Source organism: Lampetra fluviatilis, chromosome 10, assembly GCF_964198595.1.
Source record: "Lampetra fluviatilis chromosome 10, kcLamFluv1.1, whole genome shotgun sequence".
Lineage (NCBI taxonomy): Eukaryota > Metazoa > Chordata > Hyperoartia > Petromyzontiformes > Petromyzontidae > Lampetra > Lampetra fluviatilis.
In genome coordinates this window covers 9,182,616-9,205,387 of record NC_136284.1, presented here as the reverse complement: position 1 = coordinate 9,205,387, position 22,772 = coordinate 9,182,616, and the positions used below count along the sequence as shown (strand labels likewise).

The 22,772-nt window shown below is 50.7% G+C and overlaps 1 protein-coding gene across 4 annotated transcripts in view; it reads left to right on the top strand.

The window, feature by feature from the left end:
• The window catches only part of LOC144934540 (arf-GAP with GTPase, ANK repeat and PH domain-containing protein 1-like), a 121,679-nt gene that overhangs the window by 78,306 nt on the left and 20,601 nt on the right, over nt 1-22,772 (top strand). For 2 of the 4 annotated variants that reach the window (XM_078860441.1, XM_078860439.1), the window contains exons 10-16: nt 2,186-2,290; nt 6,901-7,078; nt 9,686-9,841; nt 15,903-16,064; nt 17,934-18,091; nt 19,076-19,166; nt 20,496-20,718. In XM_078860441.1, coding sequence (XP_078716567.1) covers nt 2,186-2,290; nt 6,901-7,078; nt 9,686-9,841; nt 15,903-16,064; nt 17,934-18,091; nt 19,076-19,166; nt 20,496-20,718 — 1,073 coding nt within the window. The remainder of the gene's footprint in view (nt 1-2,185; nt 2,291-6,900; nt 7,079-9,685; nt 9,842-15,902; nt 16,065-17,933; nt 18,092-19,075; nt 19,167-20,495; nt 20,719-22,772) is intronic. The other 2 variants (XM_078860442.1, XM_078860440.1) reach the window with 1 other exon arrangement.

Genomic DNA, 22,772 nt, shown 5'->3' with positions numbered 1-22,772 from the left:
ACATGTCACCGTGCTTTGTGTTATGATCGCCAATTTTCAAAGTGATTGCGGTTAAATCAGCCTCAGGCCTCGTCTTTATGACGGCAACAATGTTATATGTATAAAAAATAGATTTACATTTTTCGAGTCACTGTGTAGTTTGGTTTTTGGCAGCTGCTTCGGAACAGGGCCTTACTCCGACGCGTGCTTTCCCTCCGCTCTGTATTTTGCGCCGTTAATCCGTAATGAATTGGCGTAAGCGTTCTGATCTCTTTTTCTAATTTTTTTTTTACTCCTCTGGTGTGACAGTGCTATCGCGGGCAGGCTCTATAATCATATCTCATCAACAATCTGGCTTCATTTCTGCACTAAAAGGCTCCGTTAGGTGTAAGTGGCTTCAGAAAGAGTGATGATGATTAGGTATAATTATGGACAATGGAGAAAATGCCCCCCCTCCTCCTCCATTTCTTCCATAGTCCCTGCCACGTGTCTCCCACCGCCTTCGCTTGAACTGCATTATTAAAACGCTTTATCTGGCATTAACTCAGACGCATCAAAGGAAAATGTGTTATTGTGCGGCGTAAAACGAACGCAATTAAATATTTCATGCAAGATGGCGAAAGTGAAATATTTAATGCGGACTGGCGAAAACTGAATATTTAATGTCGAATTTGTTGTCTAGCCAAACGCGGTATATCCCAGCTTTACCCCGCCTCTCGAGCGAGCGTGCCTCCGACTGTCGCCACGATGCGTTGATTAAAAAATCCGCCACCGGCGGCTGCCGCGGTGGATCGCAAGTGTGGGGGCTTTGGGCTTTGTTTGTTATGAACTATTGTTCGCACATCCCTTTATTAACCACTGCTGGATGAAGGGTTCCCTGCAACGTGTCGGTTTTTGTGGTTGTTTGACCATGCTTCACTACATTGGTTAACAGGGACGCCCATGGGGGGGGGGGATGGTGCGGGGCCTGGAGCAAATCCCACCGTGTGGGGCCCCCCCAATGCCTTCAAACTTAACCGGAAGTACTGCATCTGACACCGTGACGTCGAAGCGTGGCGCCCCCCCCTCCCCCAAAGAGTGGGGCCCAGGGCGGTCGCCCTGATTCGTGGTACCCCAAGGACGGCTGTACTGGTCGGTGCACGTTGCTGAAGGTGGGGAGCCCAGGACCGCTTCGTCATTGAATGTTAGCGACGGAAGGGAATCGCTATATTCAGCTCAACGGGTTTACAATGCAGTGCGCTCGCCATGTAAATATTTTAAGATAAGCGGGCATAGTTTTGGGTCGTCATTACGCTAGGATGGATAATGTATTTTGTTAAACAAAATCAACTATGTGCTTCATCAAACGGCGTGCTAACCATTGCACCACCACTCCCCATCATCATTATTGCTATGACTCCTACCAACTACTATAAGCGGCGCAGTGAAAGTGAAGGAAAGGGCAGTGGGCTGGGGATGTGTCCCCGGCGTGTGATTAATAGGAGATTCATGAGGTGGGGCCCGCATCCCTGAGGGGCGTGGAAACGCAGCGGTGGCGGTGGTGGCGGCCGCGACGACGGGGCTGCTGGGAAAAGATGTCCCCTCACGCGTCTTTCTCTCCCGGCCGGGCTGGGAAGTGCCTCCGCGAGTGAGCGATGAGCGCCGCAACAAAGGGCAGTTTTATTCCGGGGGTGGGACGGGCCGAGGCGCCGGGGTTAAACGGGGTCACATTAGCCACGCTGCCTCCTCTCGCCACGGCCGCCACCGCCGCCGGAAAGTCAATGGGCAGGGGAGCACAAGAGATTGCATTCTGACTCGCCGGGTGTAACGGTTGGGGGGAAGTCACGCAAAGTCAAGAGCCGAGATTCACTTGGCGGTTTGAAATGTTTATCCTGCAAGAGCACGCGGCACGCTCGCGTGGTCTTTTCGCTTCCTTCTCACCAGTCGGGCACAAACGTCGCTGTCCGAATGAGGAATGCCGCGTTGGAGCAAAGCGCTTTTCGTGGACAATGCCGGTCGTGAAAGGCGGGCATTTGTCCCCTAACGAGCGTGCCCGGCGGAACGCTAATTCTCGTGCATTTTCAAGACCGTCTGATATCCCCTCTGTAATTTTTCTGGCATCAATTACGTCGCTAATGCTGCGCTAACGTACAATGGATATTTCATTCATGGGCGCGCAAGACAATGTCCTTTTTTGTCTCTTCCCCCCCCCACCCCCCTTTCCAAGGGAGTTCTATTGAAGCGCAGTGGGAAGTCGCTCAACAAGGAGTGGAAGAAGAAATACGTCACCCTGTGCGACAACGGCATCCTCACCTACCACCCGAGCCTGCATGTGAGCAGCGATCGTGCCGCACGCATCAGTTACCCAGAGACACTACCCTCTCCACCCCCCCCCCCAGTACTGCATTTGTTCCGACGCGTTAACATCCGCCGCTTACAGTTCACGTGGGCTTTCGCTCGTACTCCAATTTACTACCTTTCCAGAAATATAATTAATTGCCGTCCTGTCGAACGCACATGATCACTGCGGTCTGAGTTTATTCCTTTAAATTTACGAGCATTACTTTGCGGGCGTGATGATGATAGTGACGGCGAACGCCTTTTTGTGGCACGACTGCAGCTGGCGTAGATCATAATTGGCCTCTCATTTACACGGCAAGCGCCGGTGGTCACAGATCTCTTCCGTGGGCACATAAAACTGCTTGCGTTGTTCTCTTCCTTGAGCCTGCTTATCCGGCGAGGGGCACGGAGGCTCTGAGGATCTGTGACCGCTAGTTAACCCGGCCTAGGCCGCACGCACGGCACCCACGGGCTAATCCACCCCAGTAATCCCCTCGCACAATGGCTGCTCTCGGGATTTTCCTAGGAAACCCGTGTTGGTCTCGAGGATCAGTGGATTGTTAGGCGCTTAATCTGGCAGTGATATAGCCGGTGGCTGTGGCCTGTGGGTGAGCGAGCGGCCCCCGCTACTTGCGTCCGGAGGCTCGCCACCCACTGATCTCGCCCGCTTGGCCCTCCGCAGACACGCCCCGCAGTCGCTCAACACTTTCGTCGATAACACTGTGGCCTGAAAAGCTAACATATTTATGTAAACGTGATCTTTTGAGTGAATAGTTGCAGACTAGATTTGCAGACTATTCACCATGGGGCCTTGATTGAAATGTAATTTTAAGAACGCATACTCTTTGGTTTTTTCGGTCAAGTCACGTACCTGCGTGAGTATGAATCCTTGCAGTCACGAAAACTTCAAATCTATAATTTTAAGAATGGTTACAGGTAAAAAGTATAAATTTGGCATAGGAGAAGTTACCCATTATTGGATATTGAGAAATAGACAAACTTTTTGTATTCAATGTAAAATTCACAAATGTTGCATCCAGGAGCGCCAGTCTCAACAGCTGATTTTACTGAGGTCTCAGAGCTGATGGGCATGGCCTCGGTTGGTGACGATTCGTCGATTAATGCATTAAAGCCGGGTACCGCGCTCACAATACATGTGTAGAATCACATCTTGGTTAAACCTAATTCTAAGACTTTCTAGAAATGATGAGATACAAATCACACGAAGAGTGTGTGCAGGTTGGAAGTAACAAACAGTAGTAGCAATAATAATAATTTGAAACACAGCAGTAACTTCTCGACAGGAAAAAGCACAATTGTGACCTAAGGATCGACCTACCCCATCATACCTTGCATGCATGTCACGTGACATCACCATACTGTGTGTGTAAAGCACACAACCCAGATCACCAGCTCAAAATTAGGTGAGGAATCAAATTTAATTTCATGTATTTTTGGGGCAGTCATCGTTTACTGGATTGAGATCGTCAGCTTTTTACACTGGAGAAGCCAATTTAATCACATACAGCTGAAACACAGATTTGAACGTGAAATCTCATTTGCGCTGGCTGAGTGTCCCTGACCAGAGCCACCTCTTCTGCCATGCAGACGTATTTTAAGTAACGACTTGCTTTTATGTCTTTTTTCTTCTTTCGGGTTGTACCGCGTGTTGGTCGACATGGTGTCCGACGTTTCACTCTAAGTGCGGGAAGAACTAAACATCCAGAGCGACGAGTTGCTGATAAAATGAAATCCACTTCTCGTGCCCAATTGTAAATTAAACACAATTCCCCGTATATATTTTTCCTCCAAAGTAGTATTTTATCAAAGATACAATGGCGCAGAACAAGCGGAGAAAGATGCAAACACAACAAACATCAATAAAACCAACTTTTTAAAACTTTACAACACGGAAACATTGCACAGTTCAGACATAATCAGTTGTTTATGTATACTCTTTATATTCCAGTCGAGTTTAGTTTTTGTCTTAAATGCAAAACCCTCTTGTCAGAGCTCAGATAGCGGATAACCGTAAGTAGCAGGCAGGCAGGCAGGCCCAACACAGCCTCCAGCAGATCCTAGAAAGGACCCAAGTGGCTGGGCCTTGATCCCAAGGATGGACTTAAGGAGTCTTTCCATGCCTGGGGGGCGCAGTGCTTGTTCGGCAGAGCCTTGTAGAACAATAAGCGACTTAGCAAATGTGGACAAACAATCTGGGGGGGGAGGCGGGGGGCGGAATAAGCGGTGCTCATCACGCAACGCGGGCGGAAGTGGCAGGGGGGGGGGGCGATGTTAAATGAGCTTATGAGCCCAGCCGATCAGCCCTCGCAGATTTAAGGGTCACAGCGAGGTCTCGCGGTTCGTTTTTACTTTGGGGAATTTCACCTTTGTAGAAAATATAAGTCGATGCGTTTTGTGCTATTTAAATAAAATACGATGTATTCCGACTCGTGGCTGCCTGATGGACTAAAATAAGAATAATTGCGTCATTATTTATCCACGATAGCCTCACTGGGGAGCAAGACCTTTTAGGAGGGTGTCTACGCCATGTGGATGTTTGGCCGATTCCATGAATGAGTGTTTGGCTTCTACGTGTACATCCCATTTTCGTCAATCCACTGCTAAATGAGGACCTCCCCATGGGTTAATTGACCCCAAAGATGATTTGACCATACTTCACCATACTGGTCAGAGTGGGATGGGGAAGTTGGGGGGGGGGTTGTGTTTGTGTGTGCGCAAGGTGGTTCAGATGTCTTGTGACCCCCCCCCCCCCCCATTTAATTCTCTAGAACTTAATTTTTTTTTATGGATACAAATGGGCGTGAAAACAGAAACGACTAAGCAAAGGAAAACAACGTTTAAAGGGGGGGGGGGGGTCAATTAATTGTGGGTCACAAGACATCTGGACCACACTGTAGAACAACAATGGATTGTGAAGCCGGTAAACCCGTCGGAGGACTGTCCAGGTTCAGCTTTGCTGAGCTGCTGAGATCTGATGAGATTGGGGGACATTCCAGGCCGTGTGGCCAGAGGCGCTGATCACCGTAATGACGGCTCACTGCATTTCGAGTCGGGATAATAAACTTGGTTTACAAATTAATTCATTTTTGCGGCAGCTTCTTGAATTGAGTGCATGACTTTATTTTTAAGTAATTGCTCTCATTCTGTGCTTAATATTGCAAAATTGTATCACTCTGTGATAGGAATAGCATGTGCTAATTTGGCTGCATAATTGAATGAACAAAGGAGATAAAATAGGAAATTAAATTACGAGAGTTATAATAATGAGAAGGTTAGCTTTTGCAGACATTCGCTTATTTCCCACCATCAGAAGCTATTAACGTGTCACAGGTAATTAAACCAATTGAAAAGGGGCGTCTGGTAATCCATTACTTACGCGACTATGGCGCTGATTGCAGCTCACACACACACACACAGGCTCTTCTGATCAGATTAAAATAGCGTAATTGGTTCCTTAATTATCCGATTCCGCAATTGATCGGGAGCTCTCATAATCATAAACCGTATGAAAGTAATTACGCGCGGGCCATTCCCGACTCGTTGTAACGAGCACCCAGCACTGCCCCCTTTTTGCTGTTCAAGATGTTAAACAGTTTCTTCATATTTCTGTAAAACTGAACGAAAAAAAAGATTATAATTACAACAGCGAACGGGACATTTGTATTTTATTCAAAGACAGACGCAGCTCTGTTGCAGTGTCGTACCATTACCGCGCTTACCTTTTCGTTTTCCTTTGTGCCGAGGCTGCAGTGAAACGCAAATTGCAATTGCTGTGAAGGATGTTCTGTTATTTCCGTGAGACGAGGTCCCTTTAAGATTAGTTTCAAACGCAACTGGAACTTCATTTGACCTCAACTTTACTTGATCCGTACTCTCAGAGTGGAAACCTGCTTGTGGTCTCCCATGCCTGTGGTGTGACGCGCCATACCTATCAACGTGTAACCTAACATGGCAGTGTGATGTGTCGCCCTGTGTCGTATGTCCATCGCGTGTGATTTGTCACTGTGCGTTGTTGTGCGTCACGCGATCCTGCACCCCGGCGTTCCCAAACTTTAATCCTAGTCTCCCACCCACAGCGCTTCGTTCCAGATTACCAATCATCCTTCTTTCAAGTGCATACTAAACCAGTTCATGCTGCGTCACATGCTTGCGGAGCGCTGCCACAGTGATTGGGCACATGGCGTAATGAAGCCCGCGATCTGAGTTTGACTCCCGGCCAAGGCTAACATTGGTGGCGGCGACATCTGAACTGAGCTCGCCCCTTCAGTAACCCACACTCAGGCTTAATTTTAGCCCAGTCTGTCAGACTTGGCACGTAATATAGAGTCTACTGCTCACTGTGCCGACGAGTCACGTGCCTGCTCAAGTCTGCCAGGGACCCAGAAAATATTCGGTGCGAAGTTAAACCCCGCTCGGACTGACCAGCGTGCTGAAGTACGGTCAAACGATTCCGATGACTGACACGTCCGTGCGGGGAGGCCACGCGGAGGCCGATCACCGCAGTAGTGTGTTGACGAAGGGCTGTGCATGCTGCATGCGCCAGATGATTGCTAAACGCCGTGGCCCGTTTGCCCCCGGCAGGATTATATGCAGAACGTGCACGGGAAGGAGATCGACCTGCTACGCACCACGGTGAAGGTCCCCGGTAAGCGGCCGCCGCGGGCCTACGCGGGGGCCCCTGGGTCCAGCCCCAAGGAGAACGGGCTGACCAAGGACCCCAGCAACACGCAGCTGTCCACCTCGGCCTCCATGGGTGCCGGTGAGCACGGAAATATTTTTAAACGGCAACGAATGTCGTTTCCACTCTCGTCCCCAGGACCCCCCCCCGGGGTTTTCCCGTGAGTGCCGACGCCTGTCGTTGTTTCTCTCCGCTGTGTGTACCAGCGAGTGGTTGGGTGTGGACTTTCGTTTCCCCGGTACGAGACGGCCATTGCAGGACCTAGCCCCCGAACATCGCGGTGGCGAGATGTTAACCACCTCGCCTAGTATGAAGGAGGACGTGGGTTCGATCCCGACCCCTGATACCTGTTTATCTGGAGTTTGCGTGGTCTCCTCGTGGTCCGAGTTTTCCCTCCGCATTCAGAAATATGTGTTTAGTGTATTTGGTTCCTATGAATGTCTGCGTGATAAGCCACTTTGGTGAGCTATCATTTGTGGTCAGGTCGCTTCTGGAAAAAAGCGATATACTTTTAGTTTGATGATTAAAATAAAGTAAAAAATCTTGTTTTAGTAAGGTTACTAATCCCAATGACAGTTACTATAAAATGTTGTTTTATCGCAACATCTGTGACCGGTTGTTTTGTTCTAATTTAGAGGTTGGTATTTTAGGTGGTAACCCCGTGTTCGGGTGGCAATGTACGGGTGAGGCTCTTAGAGGAGAGGAAACTTGGCCTTTCCACGGGTCCTGGGGTGGCTGCCTCGTGCAAATTGTTTAGTCGTTGCGATCGTTTTAGTGGCAGTGCGTTTGTTTCTCATTAAACGGAGAGTGTGATTAAAATAAAGGAATATTAGGTTTTTGGTACGCGAGTTTAAAAACCGTGTTAATGAGTAAATAAAATAATCATAATGCAATTAATACGATGCAGGAATACGTTTTTTTGTTTTTGGTTCTTGTGAAAAGAAAAGCTAACTTTTGTTGCCGAACAAACAACACCCGTGCCGCCGACGCAATTAATACGCCACGCCAATTGTTGACAAAGTTGTTAAAGATGCAGAATTTATTTTTTCTTCCGAAGTGAACGTTCAGACAGTAAATGCAATAGTTTCCAAGTGCCGACGTTCGTTTGTGGGTGCGCTCGTCGCTAATTGAACGCATCAGTCGCGGGTCATTAAGTAAGCTGGCGTGGGATTGGCTCCACCCCACGCCACATGCTGCCACAATTTAACGAACAAGAATTCGGAATCGCAGTGCTTTTGAGAACAGCTTGCTGTGCAAAAACGATATTGGTAAAAGCGCACGTATTGTTGCACTCCCCCCTGCATATCAACCGAGATATACATTGCAGTCTATCAACCTATTGGCATGTTGTTAATAGGTGGAGACACTGAACGGAGTTGACCTTATAAGTATGCTTTTACCCACAGTGCTCCTTGGCAGTGCATAATGGGATCATTACTCCAGCTCAGCGGAAGAGCGAGCAGCTCACAATCGGAAAGTTCAAATCCTGGTTGGGGGTTGACTCACACATCAATAAAACAGGGTCGATAAAACGAGTAACCACTGTTTGGTTAAGGTCAGGACGCTATGGATGGACTCGCCCCCGCCATATGAATGTGGAATTTCCACCGCTGACTCAGGGCTGTAAACGGGAGATGAGCACTGCCTGGATGCTCATTTGAGGAGGAAATAACTCCGAATTTTTTGTCTTCACTATAATCATTATGCACGATGCATCATTTCATGCGTTAACATTTGTGGTAGGCAATAAAAGCTCCATTTGTTTAGTCATTGATATAAGCCCCTTTGTTATGGGGGAATGATTGGCAATACGCGAAAAAAAAGCTTCAATGCCACACACGACGCTGCTATAATAAACGTCCAGGAGTCGCGTTGGCGGCGGTGTTGAAAATCAGAATGCAAACACTTAATTGTCGTTATCATCACCAGACAATTGCTTGCAGAAAAGAAAATGTGTGATTTGCAAAAGTTACACGCGGCGGCTCTTGTTCAGAGCGAGTGTGTCCACCGCTCTGCGATTGCAGCTAAGCACCAGGAGTGACTGCTCATTTTTTTGGATCCGCAAAAGTGCGGCTTTCATGGAGCAATTGCCCCGACACTCATTGTGCATTCTTCAACCGTGAAGTGCTGTTAATGACAACGACGGAAAGGGTATTTCCAGCCTCTCGATTCCGTGATAGGCCGTGCTGAGTGACGACGCATATATTTTAAAGGTAGTTTCTGCCGTCGTTAAAACTGGACGCGCAAACAACATTGACCGGGCTGCACGGGCACTTTTCTTCTTGTTGACAAACAAGTTGTGGCACACCAACCCTATGGTTTTAATAATCTTTACGTTGCGACGGTCGCGTGAGGGGGATCGGAGTCTTCATCAGTCCGATGAAGACCTCCAATTGATGAAGACTACGATCCTCTTATTTGAGTCCTAATTATCTAATTCATTGAAATCTTGAATCATCCACCACAGCTCATTGAATATTGTCAGCCGCCCCGCTTGTAATCCTGGCACTTCCTTTGCAAATCCAATTCTGTTACATTTCTCCTGCGCAGCGCCTCGTGCCCCTTTCTCGTGGTACAGGACCGTGCCGCCACATCACCTCGCGGCTTCTCATCTCCTCTGCCCCCCCACCTACCCTTCCCCTCCCCCTCCCAACAAACCGACCCCTGACCACGATTATCTGTCCCCAGGCGGCGTGCAGGCCGAGCGCTCCACCAGCGGCATCAACCTCGTGTCGTTCGTGGCACGACCCGAGGGCCTTCACCAGCGCTCTTTCTCGGTGTCGGGTGCCGAGCAGTGGGGCGACGCTGGAGGCCCCGGCGGCGGTGGGGCCGCCCCGGCAAACGGTAACGAGGAGCACCGGCGCGGGGTCATCCCCGCCACCTCCATCGGCTCCATCACCCACACCAGCCTCACCACCACCACCTGTCACCAACCATCATCGGACCCACCAGCATCACCAGCCTCACTAACCTCACGACCCACACCAGCCCCACCAACCTTACTAATCTCACTAACCTCACGAGCCCCACCCGCCCCACATCAGCCTCACCACCCCCACCAACCTCACTAACCTCACGAGCCCCAACCGCCCCACCACCCACATCAGCCTCACCACCCCCACCACCCACACCAACCTCACGAGCCCCAACCGCCCCACCACCCACATCAGCCTCACCACCCCCACCACCCACACCAACCTCACGAGCCCCAACCGCCCCACCACCCACATCAGCCCCACCACCCCCAGCAGCCTCACCACCCCCACCAAACTCACTAACCTCACGAGCCCCAACCGCCCCACCACCCACATCAGCCTCACCACCGCCAGCAGCCTCACTAACCTCACAAGCCCCAACCGCCCCACCACCCACATCAGCCCCACCACTCACATCAGCCCCACCACCCGCAGCAGCCTCACCACCCCCACCAACCACGCTAACCTCACGAGCCCCACCAGCCTCACTGAAGGGAGACGTGAGTAGCATGCTCTGCCCTTGTTTCTTGGCTGTTGAGGTTGAGTCTCGTACAGCATTCGTAGGTGGGTGGCGGGGAGGGGTGAGGTGTGGGGTGAGAGATGAGATACCAATTAGGCTTCTAGTGATTCACCCAACCCCCACAGCGATTCTGGGTCCCGGTTCTGGGTCACGGTTCTGGGTCACGGTTCTGGGTCACGGTTCTGGGTCACAGTTCTGGGTCACGGTTCTGAGTCATGATTCGATTCATGAAACTGCTTTTTTTTGCCTCCATTTTATCGTCTACAATTTGTGTTGCTTATAGATTATGTTTGTTGTACACGTTTCCCTCGCTTTTTGTGATAGTAGATGCATTCTGAAAAAGGCCACACAAAGCGACACCGCTCGAGACAGCTGCTCGCCGAGTAGCGCACAGTACACACACAGTACACACACAGTACACTAACAGTACACACACAGTACACACACAGTACACACACAGCACACACACAGTACACTAACAGTACACTAACAGTACATACAGACAATGTTGTCCCACGTCTGACTGCATTGCCACATGCTGAGTGAATTCGAACCGCATATAGCGAAGTTTGGGTTGAAACACGTGAAATCGCACAAAGCGAGGGAAACTTGCACTGTTCACTCATGAGTATATAATTTGCACACGATTCAACGTGTGCATCATGAGCATAAGAATCAATAGTAAATGATGAATCGACGCATCAATACGTGCCAGGTAACAAAGTGATTCATATATTTTTTATTTTATTTTACTAAGAGGATAGCTCACACACCAATTCCTGTTTATTTATTTATTTAACACTCACAGCAGTCTCGCCCGAATTGCCTCGCACCAGGATCTCCCTACGTGGCACCATACAGCGTCGGTAGCAATTTCACCGCCGGCCTAGCGCCGGGCGATGTCGCAAGCGAACAGATGTCACGGAAGTCCACTGCCACATTGACCGCAGGCGCGGGGGGTGGCGGAATGTCCGGTTGGACGTCGCAGTTTGACCGTGACCCACGAGATAGTGGGTGGGTGATATCGCCACGGGGAGCAGTGCCGTTCGCACACGTGCGCGCCTGCGCGCATGCGTGGAGGCGCGCGATGTGTGGTCCTTGATTTGGACCAGAGTCAGACTCTCCTCCGTTCGCTCGCCGCTCGCACGGCCCGCTGCCCCGCCGACATTCGAATCAAAAGGAGCTTTTCATGTGCGGGATGTTTTTAATTTCCATGCACCCCTGCTTCTCCTAACCTCCTCCTACGGGCCACGATATCGGCTTACGGGAACAGGAAGCAATTATGCCGTGGCCTGCGGTACAGATGCAAGAGCCGTGCCCCCCCCCCCCCCCCCCAAACGGGCACGGCTCCCGTCGGGCCGGCGAGCGGGCGTCCCATTAGGGAACCCGGTCGCAGCCAAATGGGCACGGCAATTGGTTAAATATGGTGCGGCGTTATCCTCGGGGCACACGCGTCGCATTACTGCATCGTAATGTGCAATTTGTCTGTAATTATGACAGCTCACTTAAGCATGCGCGGTGCACCGACGGTAACATTTTAGCATGCGTGTTGCGCGGGTCTTCATTTTTAGTCGTCCGTGCTTGTGCGTTGTGTTTTTTTACGTACTTTTGAGCTTTGGCACAGAAAGCAGGCTCTCGCAGTTTCCAGTGCGGGCCTGCGAGAAATTTGGCACGGTCCAAAGGTTTTTCGCCGTGCGCTTCTCTGGAACGTAGACTTGGAACGCGCAGACAATAGGTTTAAGCGAGAGATACTCTGGTGTATTCACAGAGCTTGGCACTTGCTCGTCTGCGGACACGTGTTCGCGTGGTGTTTCAGAAGTTCGGAAGTGGCGCGCCATCTGCGCGCGGATTGCCTTTCCACAAGGACCTTGTCGAGGTCCCACGGACCCGTTGGTGGTGGGTGACGGCGCTCGACTGACTCGCCGCGACTGGAGGAATGTGGGCACCGCGAGGCTGACCACCTGCAATCGAACACAATTTATCGCACGCTGGCCCCGGTGCGTTCAGATCATAATCTTATTTTTAATGAAAATAATATATTTTCGTTTCAATTTTAATTATGTAAAATAGGCCAAGCGTAAAATTGAATGCTCGACGGACAATTTGAGAGAGGCTCTTTTCTAATTACCAGCTTTTGTTGCGGACAACACGCTGCTAATTGTGCATTTAACTCCTTAACAAACGTGTGGGACATTTTTGACTAATTGAACGCAAAAGCCTTTAGCATTCAGAGTTAAACGTTTTCCAATAATAACTCCGAGTAATTAATATAAACCGGGAGTGAAATTGATCATTTGTAGCAGTAATTAATGGCAATTGTGCTAAACCCAGTGCAGAGACAATTAGTGACTATTGATTTAATTAAAGTGTGACCGTGTAAGCGCATCCCTATTAATGCTTGGGCGTCGTATTGGCTGTCTCCCACTGTGTAAATTGCTTATTATGAGGGTACAGCCAAGCCAGTAACACTTACCTCCATTTGAAAATGCATCGTTAGGCTCTTGACAGCATTGATCAATTGGCTGTGAAGCTTGCAAAATAGTTTTATGCAGGAGGGTTTTATTTTTCATCTCATAGGCCTCTTAATGGACACAATAAATTAAGCACGTATTTACATTTTCTGGCGCTTTCATGGAATTGGACTCATCCTCGTGTTTAAACGTACTGTAACAGCTTCCTGCGTGCGCGTGCCTTTGTTCTTGATTTATAATTGAGACTAATTAACAATGTTGTGGCTGGGGGCAATCGGGGAGTGTGGTATTCATCTCCCTCAATTGTAATGCGGATTGCCTGACTTCCGACCGATACCTTGCTGCTGCGTGGCTGACGTTCCTTGAGCGCGGGAAGTGGCAATCCCACCACTTTTTGGCGCGCATCTTTTTCAAAACATGCACGCTTAAACGATAACACTTATTGCTCCCGAAACAGTTCTCTTTGAGACAAAAGATTCTCGAAACGCAACTCAATATCGCGAGGAGTTCTGTTTGGCCGATCGCTGGAGCGCCATTCAACCTTAGCGCGCCGTGTTCTTTCCGTATCGAGTGACCTGCACGGGAGGGCTCGTGTTGCACGCACGGCACGCTTTGATTACTGACCGACGCGGGAGCGAATGTGAAGGGTGGGGGGGGTTGGGGAGTGATTCGGGGTCGCGATCGCGCTGCTTTGATACGGGACGATCTTAAACGTCCCCCGCCCGTTTAAAGAGCGTCGTTGGGAAACCCCGCACCGGTCGCGACCGCACTGCGCCAAGCGTTTCGGAACGTATCGCTTCCCGGCGGTCGCCCCCCCCCCCCCCTGGGCCACGAAGACGAGCGCCATTGTCAGAACTCGCCCAAACCGTGAAAGCGAGCGGAGGCTCTCGGGGGAAGCGCGTCCAATGGGACGGCACTCCTCCTCGAACGCTTCTCTTAATTTCGTCTTGCGCACGGCGGGGGATTGAATTAGCAACGTTGCATGTCGACTTCGCGTCGACGTTGGCGAGGAGGGAGCCAGTGGACGGCGTCGGGAGGAAGACTCGCGGCGAATGTCGGCGACGCCGTCGGCGAATGAAGGTGGGAGTGGGCAGTGGCGTAAACCGCGTGGTCCGTAGTTCGAGATTGGTGACTACAGTCGCACGCCGTGGAATATTCTTAATTTTTTTGTTATTCAGTCCGGCAAGCGAGCGAGCGAAAACCGATCCCGGGTGTAGTGTCCCTTCCCCGGGGACACCAGCGTGGCGCGCGTGGACGCACCGCTTGCTTGACACGCCGCAGGGAGGCTTCTTTGTGGAGGTGACGACTCGACAAAGCGGTCGGAGCGTGTGATGAGATGCGAGGGGGTCATGCCCAATTGAATTAGGGGGGGAGGGGGGGGGGAGAATGGCTTTCAATCGGACACCGCGGCGTCGATCCCAACAATGCGGATCGCGTTGCTGCTCCACGACGTCCGTTGCACGTACCTTGCGGGCGCTCTCTCACTCGTCAACCTCTTTATTACTCCACCGCTAAGAGTTTTTTTTTGGCTTTCTCTAATTTATGGAAATTTCTCACAAGCAAGAGCTTACAGAGCACTAAACATCGGCATGCCATTGTTGGCCACGTCCTTGTGGCCAGGCTACCCACTGTTATTGTTCAATGGACCCTGAATGCCAAGTGTGTGTGTGTATGTGTGTGCTCTTGTATTTTTTTCTGGCAGAGCCCTATCTGCTTCCCGCAAGCTATGACAACAATGGACAAAAAAAATTTAATGTAAATGTTACGATCCACGACGTGTACCGAGGATGCAGTTTCACTCGAAATGTACCGACCAAGTCATCGATTCAATTTGACGCAATCCGGCCAGGTGGCTCCGCAGCTCAGCTCAAATCATGGCTGGAGTTGGCTCAGCCCATCATCCCACGTGCGATGATCAGCACGGTTGGCTTTGGTACGGTGCGAAAGAAGTTCAACACATACATGCATACGTCTGGGGCCATTACATATGAGTACCACTTCGTGGGGAAATCGACAGTGGGGTCATATGGATAGACTCTCCCCGGCCATATGATTGTAGAATTCCCACAATTGGCTCTGCAGGGCTGTAAACGGCAGGTTGCCTCGCTGCTCAGTTGAGAAGAAATCGCCTTCCTTTTATTAGCCTTGAGCCATGAAATTTCAATTGTTACACAATTTGCATTCACATCTTGTCTCAAATGCGGCTTCATTTCAAGATGCTCATGATACACACGCCGAATTTAAGACTTCATTAATTAAATGTAATATTTGTTTGTATCCCAATACAATCATCATCGTTGTCTTTGTCGCCATCGTCATCCTCGATCTATTCATTGTCGGATGAAAGTCTCCCCAGTTCATCGCCCTTTCTCATGGCCTCACGGTGCAACTTGTAGCGAATAATGTAGCACCTGCGCGTCAGCTTGTTTTATGGAAACAATAGAACGTAATCGTGGAGAGTGGCGGTGATGATGATGGGTGGGGCACGTACGCAGGATGGAGGAGGGCATGTTACCCGGACAGGCCTTGAAGCGGCACCCAGAGGCCGATAACGACAAGGAAATTCTAAAATCAGATGCTGGTGGTGGTGGTGGTGATGATGTATTTATTATGGAACAAGGGCAAGACTTAAACACATATGGCAGTGGTGGTGGTGATGATGATGATGAGACTGCAAGACCAGAACTTGGTGGTTGGATATCATCAACTTTGCAAAACGATGGAATCTGGCAGAAGGTCGTGACGGCAAAGTGGGGATGGCATCAAGGGAAACTGGCTGGGACCATCGGTCGAGAATGCCCTCAAAGAAACGTCTGAAAAAAACGAGTTGAATCTTCCTCATTCGCTGTGTCTCGTTGCTCGTGTGCCGGTTGCCGTCGGTGGCCGTTGGCGGCACGCGTCTGGCCCGCTTGGCCGGGCCCTCCGCGACGGTCGCGCAGCCGACGGCACGTGCGACTCCCTGGGCCCTGGGCTGGCGCCCTGCGCCACCATCAGCCCCAAGCTGGAGCCGCCTGCATCGCCGCACGCCAACCGCAAGAAGCACCGGCGGAAAAAGAGCGCCGCCAACCCGAGGCCGGACGGTGCGGCCAACAGCGCGGAAGGTACGGCCGGCCGGCCGGCCCACCGTCGGAACCTACCCTCCCCCCCCCCCCTTGCGCTTACGCCTCTTCCTACCCCCTCGGCGATGACTCGTCCGCTCGTCCGTCCGTTTGTTTGTCCGCTCGTTCGTCTGCGCACGTCTCCCCATTGTTTGTGCCAGTGCGGTTCATTCCACCTTCCGACAGATAATGGCCGCCGCCGCCGCGGGGCCTGCCCCTGCCCTGGCCGCGTTTTCCCATTTCCCGAGAGCTTCGTGGGAGCCGCAAAGCTTCCCCCACGAACGCTGGAACAGCATCAGACAAAAGCGGGCCTTGTTGGTGAAGCGCGCGAGGGCACAGGCCGTCTTTGTCCTTGCGAAAGGCGGATGTTGCCCTTTCGGCGGCGTATTGTTTTGGGGAGGAAACGCGCGAGGTGGGGAAGCCGCAAAGCTAATTTTGTTGCCATAGGTTATTAATTTGTGGCGTATCCTTGATGTGGCATTCGCACGGCCTCTCCGTGGCCGCTGAGAGAGAGAGAGCGACGGGCGTCTGTGCTCACAGCGGGCATGGCCAGGATGTCCGGCCTTCCGAAGCCTTTTCGCCAAACCTCTAGGGCCCCCTGCCCCCCCCACCCCTCAATTCATGCATAATTGTTTAATTCCAAAGGAAGCCCGCTCCTCCTCTAAAAACAAGGGGCAGAAATGTACGAGAACATATGTAACCATTTTCACATCTGATGGAGGCGGTCTTTGTTAACACCACTTTATGCACCAATTAGTTTTTTGTAAATTAGTACAATTAGCGTTTCTGCATTTTTGTTACATTCTTCGTTGTACCAATGTGTGTGTGTTGACTAAACTCGTTTAACCTCACGATCCATTTTTTATGTTTTTCGTGTTTCTGAGCTGCGCTAATTGTTTTTTTTCTTGCGTTGCTCACATATCAAGTAGATCACTTTAATTTCCACCAACTCATCGCGTCTGCGCTGAAAATCACAATCTGGCTCTTGCGTCTCTTCACCCCGTAGCTCGTCGCCAATCAACGCGGCTCAAAGCGCGTCCCCGCCGGCTCTTGTCTTCGAGAGGCAACGTCGAAATGTACCACGTTGTTTTTATTATTTAAATAAAAAAACTCATTAGAGGATAGTGGCGAGCAACAATGCATAATAAATACTCCCGTCAGTCACAGCTTTTCCAAGGCCGGGAACACAAACCGGACACTGGTGGTCGGGTCCTCGGCGTGCTGCGTAGGGATTTGGTGCCGCTCGCAAACATTCCTCGCTCTTATTTTTCTTTCCAAGCTCCGACGGCGATGCCAAAGTTTTGAACTCGTCTCGAAATCATCGCCCCCGTGCCGCTGCCGATTGATTTAAGGCTGCGGCTGCTTCCTTCCAGTGGTGGGAGAGAAAGGGGGGGGGGGGTGTTAGGGAGGGAGGGGAGAAGTGGAGGGGGGCAGGTGCAGGTTCCGGCCGTGGTGGTCGGCGTGCACGCTCGTGCCTTTTTACGGGGGGGGGGGGGGGGGGAAGAGAGACGTTCCCAAGTTGTTACATTAAACAATGCGATTTGAACAATACGAATTCCACGACGTAGCGTAGTGGGGTTAGAAGTCGACACTCGTGATGTAAATGAAAGCCTTGAGTTGTAAAGCAACTACCGGTAATATTTGTCAATGTGTTGTAGAGAGCGCCAACCCCCACTGACAATTGTGGTGAAGTATGGTCAAACAACACCTGACATTGACGTGGCACGAGGAGGCCTTCTTCCAACAGTGCTTTGACAAAGTCCCAAAAATTATTATCGTTATTAAAACCGGCACTCTGGAACATCCTCATCCTTGTACGCCCCCCCCCCCTCCAATCCACCTCCCCCCTACCGCTCCCTCGTTCCGCCCCAGCAGACGCGGAGGAGTCGTTTGAGTTCCTCATCGTGTCGCTCACGGGGCAGAGCTGGCACCTGGAGGCCTCCAGTGCGGAGGAGCGTGAGGCCTGGGTCCAGGCCATCGAGAGCCAGATCTTTGCCAGCCTGCAGTCCTGCCACAGCGCCGGCAGCAAGGTCGGCGGCACACGGTGGCCAACGCTTGCCGGCACTCTTTTAACGTCCTTTGACCTCGCACATGGCACGCTCTCTATTGTGACGCCGGTGTGGTTCCCTTTCGATTTAAGGCTTTCGTGACTGCAGGTATTCATCATCTTGGTTCTTTCGGTAAAGTCACGTAGAATGGAAATAATAAAATAATCAAAATCAAACATAATAAAATAATTCTCACGAGGTGGAGAACAAGTCTGTCGAGAAGACAGAGTCTGAATGACTCTGTCTTCTCGACAGACCTGTTCTCCACCTGAGGACGGCTGCTTGCGTTGTGGCCGAAACGTCGTGAGAATTATTTTATTATGTTTTATTTTTATTATTTTATTATTTCCATTCTACGTGACTTTACTGAAAGAACCAAGATGGTGTGGTTCCCGTGCATTGGTGGGATTTGAATTGCCTGCGTTGGCGCGGAGTGGTCCGACTTTCACGTTGTTTCTTGTGAGAAGTCAGGAGAAATAACTACGTCTCACCCAAGTATCTGTTTTTTTAAATACCCTACTTAAATAAATGGCACTTCTCGTGAAATAGTTGGAAATCTTGTAACCTAGATTATACATTGAAGTTAATCTAAAATCCATTTACAATGCTGTGTTTTATATATATACGTGTTGGGGTGTGTAGTGGGGAGCAGAGGTTTGCTGGTTACTGGACTAGATTCCAGAAGGGTTTAAATCCTGGCCATAAACAACAGCAATCATATCTGAACGATTCGTTGGTCTCCCCTAGGTCTACTCAGCCTCAAGTCAGTAACTGATGTGATGAATAAACATCAAAGATGGGGAGACACAGGTGGTGAGGGTGGTTCTGGCCTACTACCCTCCAGTGTGCCATTCCTTCCCTCATTAGATGCTCGTGAACAATGTGGTCTGTTTACGAGCTTTGACTGTCACAGGGCATCTTTGAAGGTGGATATGGTGTGCATGTATGGCTTTCCCTGTGGAGCAGACGCGGACGGGGAGCCAGAGCGATGCGGTCACGATCCAGTCGATCCGGAACGTGCGCGGGAATTCTGTGTGCGTGGACTGTGACGCCCCCAGTGAGTTTTGACCCGCGTGTCCGCGAGCATCACGCCAATACATTCACGCACGTGTCACTCATCAAGGAGCATAAACCACCACGCAAACTTCGGTCATCCTCGAAGCAGCTTTTGGCTAGCCATCGAACCAAGACGGTTACTGCATCGTGCGCTTTCAGATGGGCTTCTGCGGCCGTCTGGAACGCCCTTCCTTCCAATATTAGGAAGAAACTGGAGCTGTGCATACTCTTTGGTTCTTTCGGTAAAGTCACGTAGGTACAAAATAAATTAAATCACGACGTTTCGGGCGCAACACAAGTGCCTGCTTTTTTTTTTCTCCGACTTCAGCAATTGTTTATTGCTGTGGTTGTTTCCACCTGATGACAGGCACTTGCGTTGCACCCGAAACGTCGGGATTTAATTTATTTTGTACCTACGTGACTTTACCGAAAGAACCAAAGAGTATGGATTCCTGCAGTCACGAAAACTTCTAGACTGGAGCTGTGCACTTTAAATCTATATTGAAAACTGCTTTTTTTTGCCCTTCCCCGCACCTACGATTCGTGCGGTTGGCAACATAGAGTGCGAAAGAAGTTCAACATCCATACATACTTACACCAGAGACGAAGGTCTCCCATATAGCCTTAACGGACTGTCGAGGCAAGTGCCGTGAGCGAGTGTCTGTTGAGGTTGGCACGGTGCGTGAGGGAGTAGTGTGGCCAGCACCGCGTATGCGTACAGGCGCGTTCACGCGTACACGTGAGGATTAGAGGCGGATATAGAAACTTCCCAAGGCGGGGGGGGTGGTAGGTTATGAAATGTTAAGCTTTTTAAATATAGCCCTGGATTAATCATAATGGGGAAAAAAATGTCAGTATATTTTCTCTGGTAAATATCAATTAACTACAAATTTTTAGCGTTTTTGGGGGGCGGGGGGGGGGCAGTGGTAGCCCCCCCCCCCCCCATGGATTCTCCACCGATACTAACATTGGCACACACATGTGCACAGGCATGCACATTAATCCAAATGACGCCGATACACACACACAGACACATACATGCACGACGCTGATACACGCACGCCGACGTTTGGGTAGCACTGACACATATATACGTACATACACACATACACACATGCACACATGCACACATGCACACATGCACACATGCACACATGCACACATGCACACATACACACATGCACCGTTCGTCTATAATTTCATCTGCCCATTCGTCAATCTGCCCGTTCATCTCTCTGTCCATTCCTCTACCCATCTACGCACCCATCTGTCCATTGATCTGTCCACCTATCGATCTGTCCCATCCGTCCGTCCGTCCGTCCGTCCGCAGACCCGGATTGGGCGAGCCTGAACCTGGGTGCCCTCATGTGCATCGAGTGCTCGGGGATCCACCGCAACCTGGGCACGCACCTGTCGCGCGTGCGCTCGCTCGACCTGGACGACTGGCCGCTGGAGCTCGCCGCCGTCATGCTGGCCATCGGCAACTCCACGGCCAACGGCGTGTGGGAGGCCGACACGCGGGGCCGTGGCAGGCCGCAGCCAGACTCGCCCAGGTGAGGCCCCACCGACTGCCGCGTGACGGTGGCGGCTTGTGGCCCCCAACCGTCGTCGCCGCCGCTGCCGCCAGTGGTCGGTGGTGATGATAGCGGAAGTCGTGGTGGTGGTTCAAATGGTGGTGGGGGTGGTGGCCGCAGTGGTGGTGGTGGTCGTAGTTGTGGGTGGGGGTGATGGTAGTGGGGATTTTGGCCGTTGTGGTGGAGGTCATGGTGGTAGTAGTCGTGGTGGTGGTGATGTGAGTGGGATTGGTGGTGGTTGTTGTGGTAGTGGAGGTGGTGGATGAACTCATCTCCTGTTTACAGCGGTGAATCTGTCGTGTGATCAGGAGCTAGTGGTGGGTGGTAATGATAGTGGTGGCGGTCATTAGATTGGTGGTGGTGATGGTAGTGGGGGATGGTGGCTGTAGTGGTGGTGTTCAGGGTGGTAGTTGTGTACTCCGGTGTTACTCCTTCCTGTTGTGCTGTTGGATCTCTTTTCCCCCAATCGCGGTTTAAAAAAAAAAAAATCAAAAGCCCTGACTAATCAAGACAAGTCGGCGATAATGGTTGCGGCAGGGAAGAGAGGGGAGCAGTGTGCGGCACACATCACTGCATTCAATTAGCCGAGAGATGGCAGAAGTAATTGAATTCAGGCCATTGATCACACCCAGTAGCGCCGTTTCCTTCTGCTCCCCCCCCCACCCTATCCAGCGAGCGAAGTGCCAATCGCCAGTCAGGGAGGTGGGTGGCGCACGCGGTGCATCTGCCGGTGATTGCCTCCTCCCATGCAGAACAGGATTACTTTGGATGCAATTTGCGCAACACGAGTTACGCGGTGTGAGAGTCCCCAGAATCTGCGGTGATTGATTTGAGAAAGGAAACTCCGAGCAAGTCGACCCCATGCAACAATGTGATTTTTGGCTTATGGGTCTCTTTAATTATCTGCATGTACATGGTTTATGTAAGTGTATGGATATCTATGTAGGTTTATGGAAGTGTACGGGTCTCTATGTAATTGTATGTATATTGAACTTCTTTAGCACCATACATAACCAACTATGCTAATCGGATGTGCAGGGGAAGAACAAACTGAACACAAATAGCAGTTTTAATGAAATTCGTTTTCAATCTAGATGATTTAAAAGTGCATAAGCTCCAGTGGCTTCTTGATATTGCAAGGAAGAACGTTCCAGACGGCCGCAGACACGCATCTGAAAGCGTGCGATGCGGTGACCGTTTTTATTTGGTGGCTAGCCAAAAGCCGCTGCGAGGATGTCCGAGTTCACGTGATGGTTTATGCTCCTTGACAAGGTCAGCGAGGTATTGTGCTTCATCTGTGGCAAGCACTTTGTGTGTAGTAGATGATCCATAGGCTGTCACAGAGAACCATATACTTACATGAAGACAAATATCCCCCGTATAGCCTAAACAGACTGCACACGCACTTATTTGCGCGTGCAAATACTTAGACACACACAAACATGCATATGCACACACACACACTCACCTACACACTAAAATATACACACATCAGTACTTGCACATCCACAAACTCCTGCACACACACTCGTTCTTAGACACACACACACTCATGCACACACTTAACCACAAACTTGCCAACAGGCACTTATGCACACTCATGCATAGTCACGTACTCTCATGCAATTGCAACAAGCATATACACGCGGTCATACATACATGCACACTCACCTAGCTGCACGCACACAAAGACAAACATTTCCTGTATAGCCTTAACAGACTGTAGGGGCAAGTGCTGTTAGCGAGCACCTATGAGGGCCAGAACAGCACACGAGGGGGTGGGTGTCCAGCACCACGCCCGGCCGCCTTTGTCTTCCCATTGACGATGTTTACACACCGCATCAGGAACTCATTTGAGGCTGAGTCGACCTAGGGGAGGCCCAGGACCGGTTCAGATAATCGTCACTGGCGTTGGTCGTGAGCGGGATCGAACTCGGGTCACTGGGTTCGTAGTGCAGCGCGCTAACCACTACACTACCGCTACTTACATAGACACCCGTATACATAGACTTACATAGAGACCCATGGACATA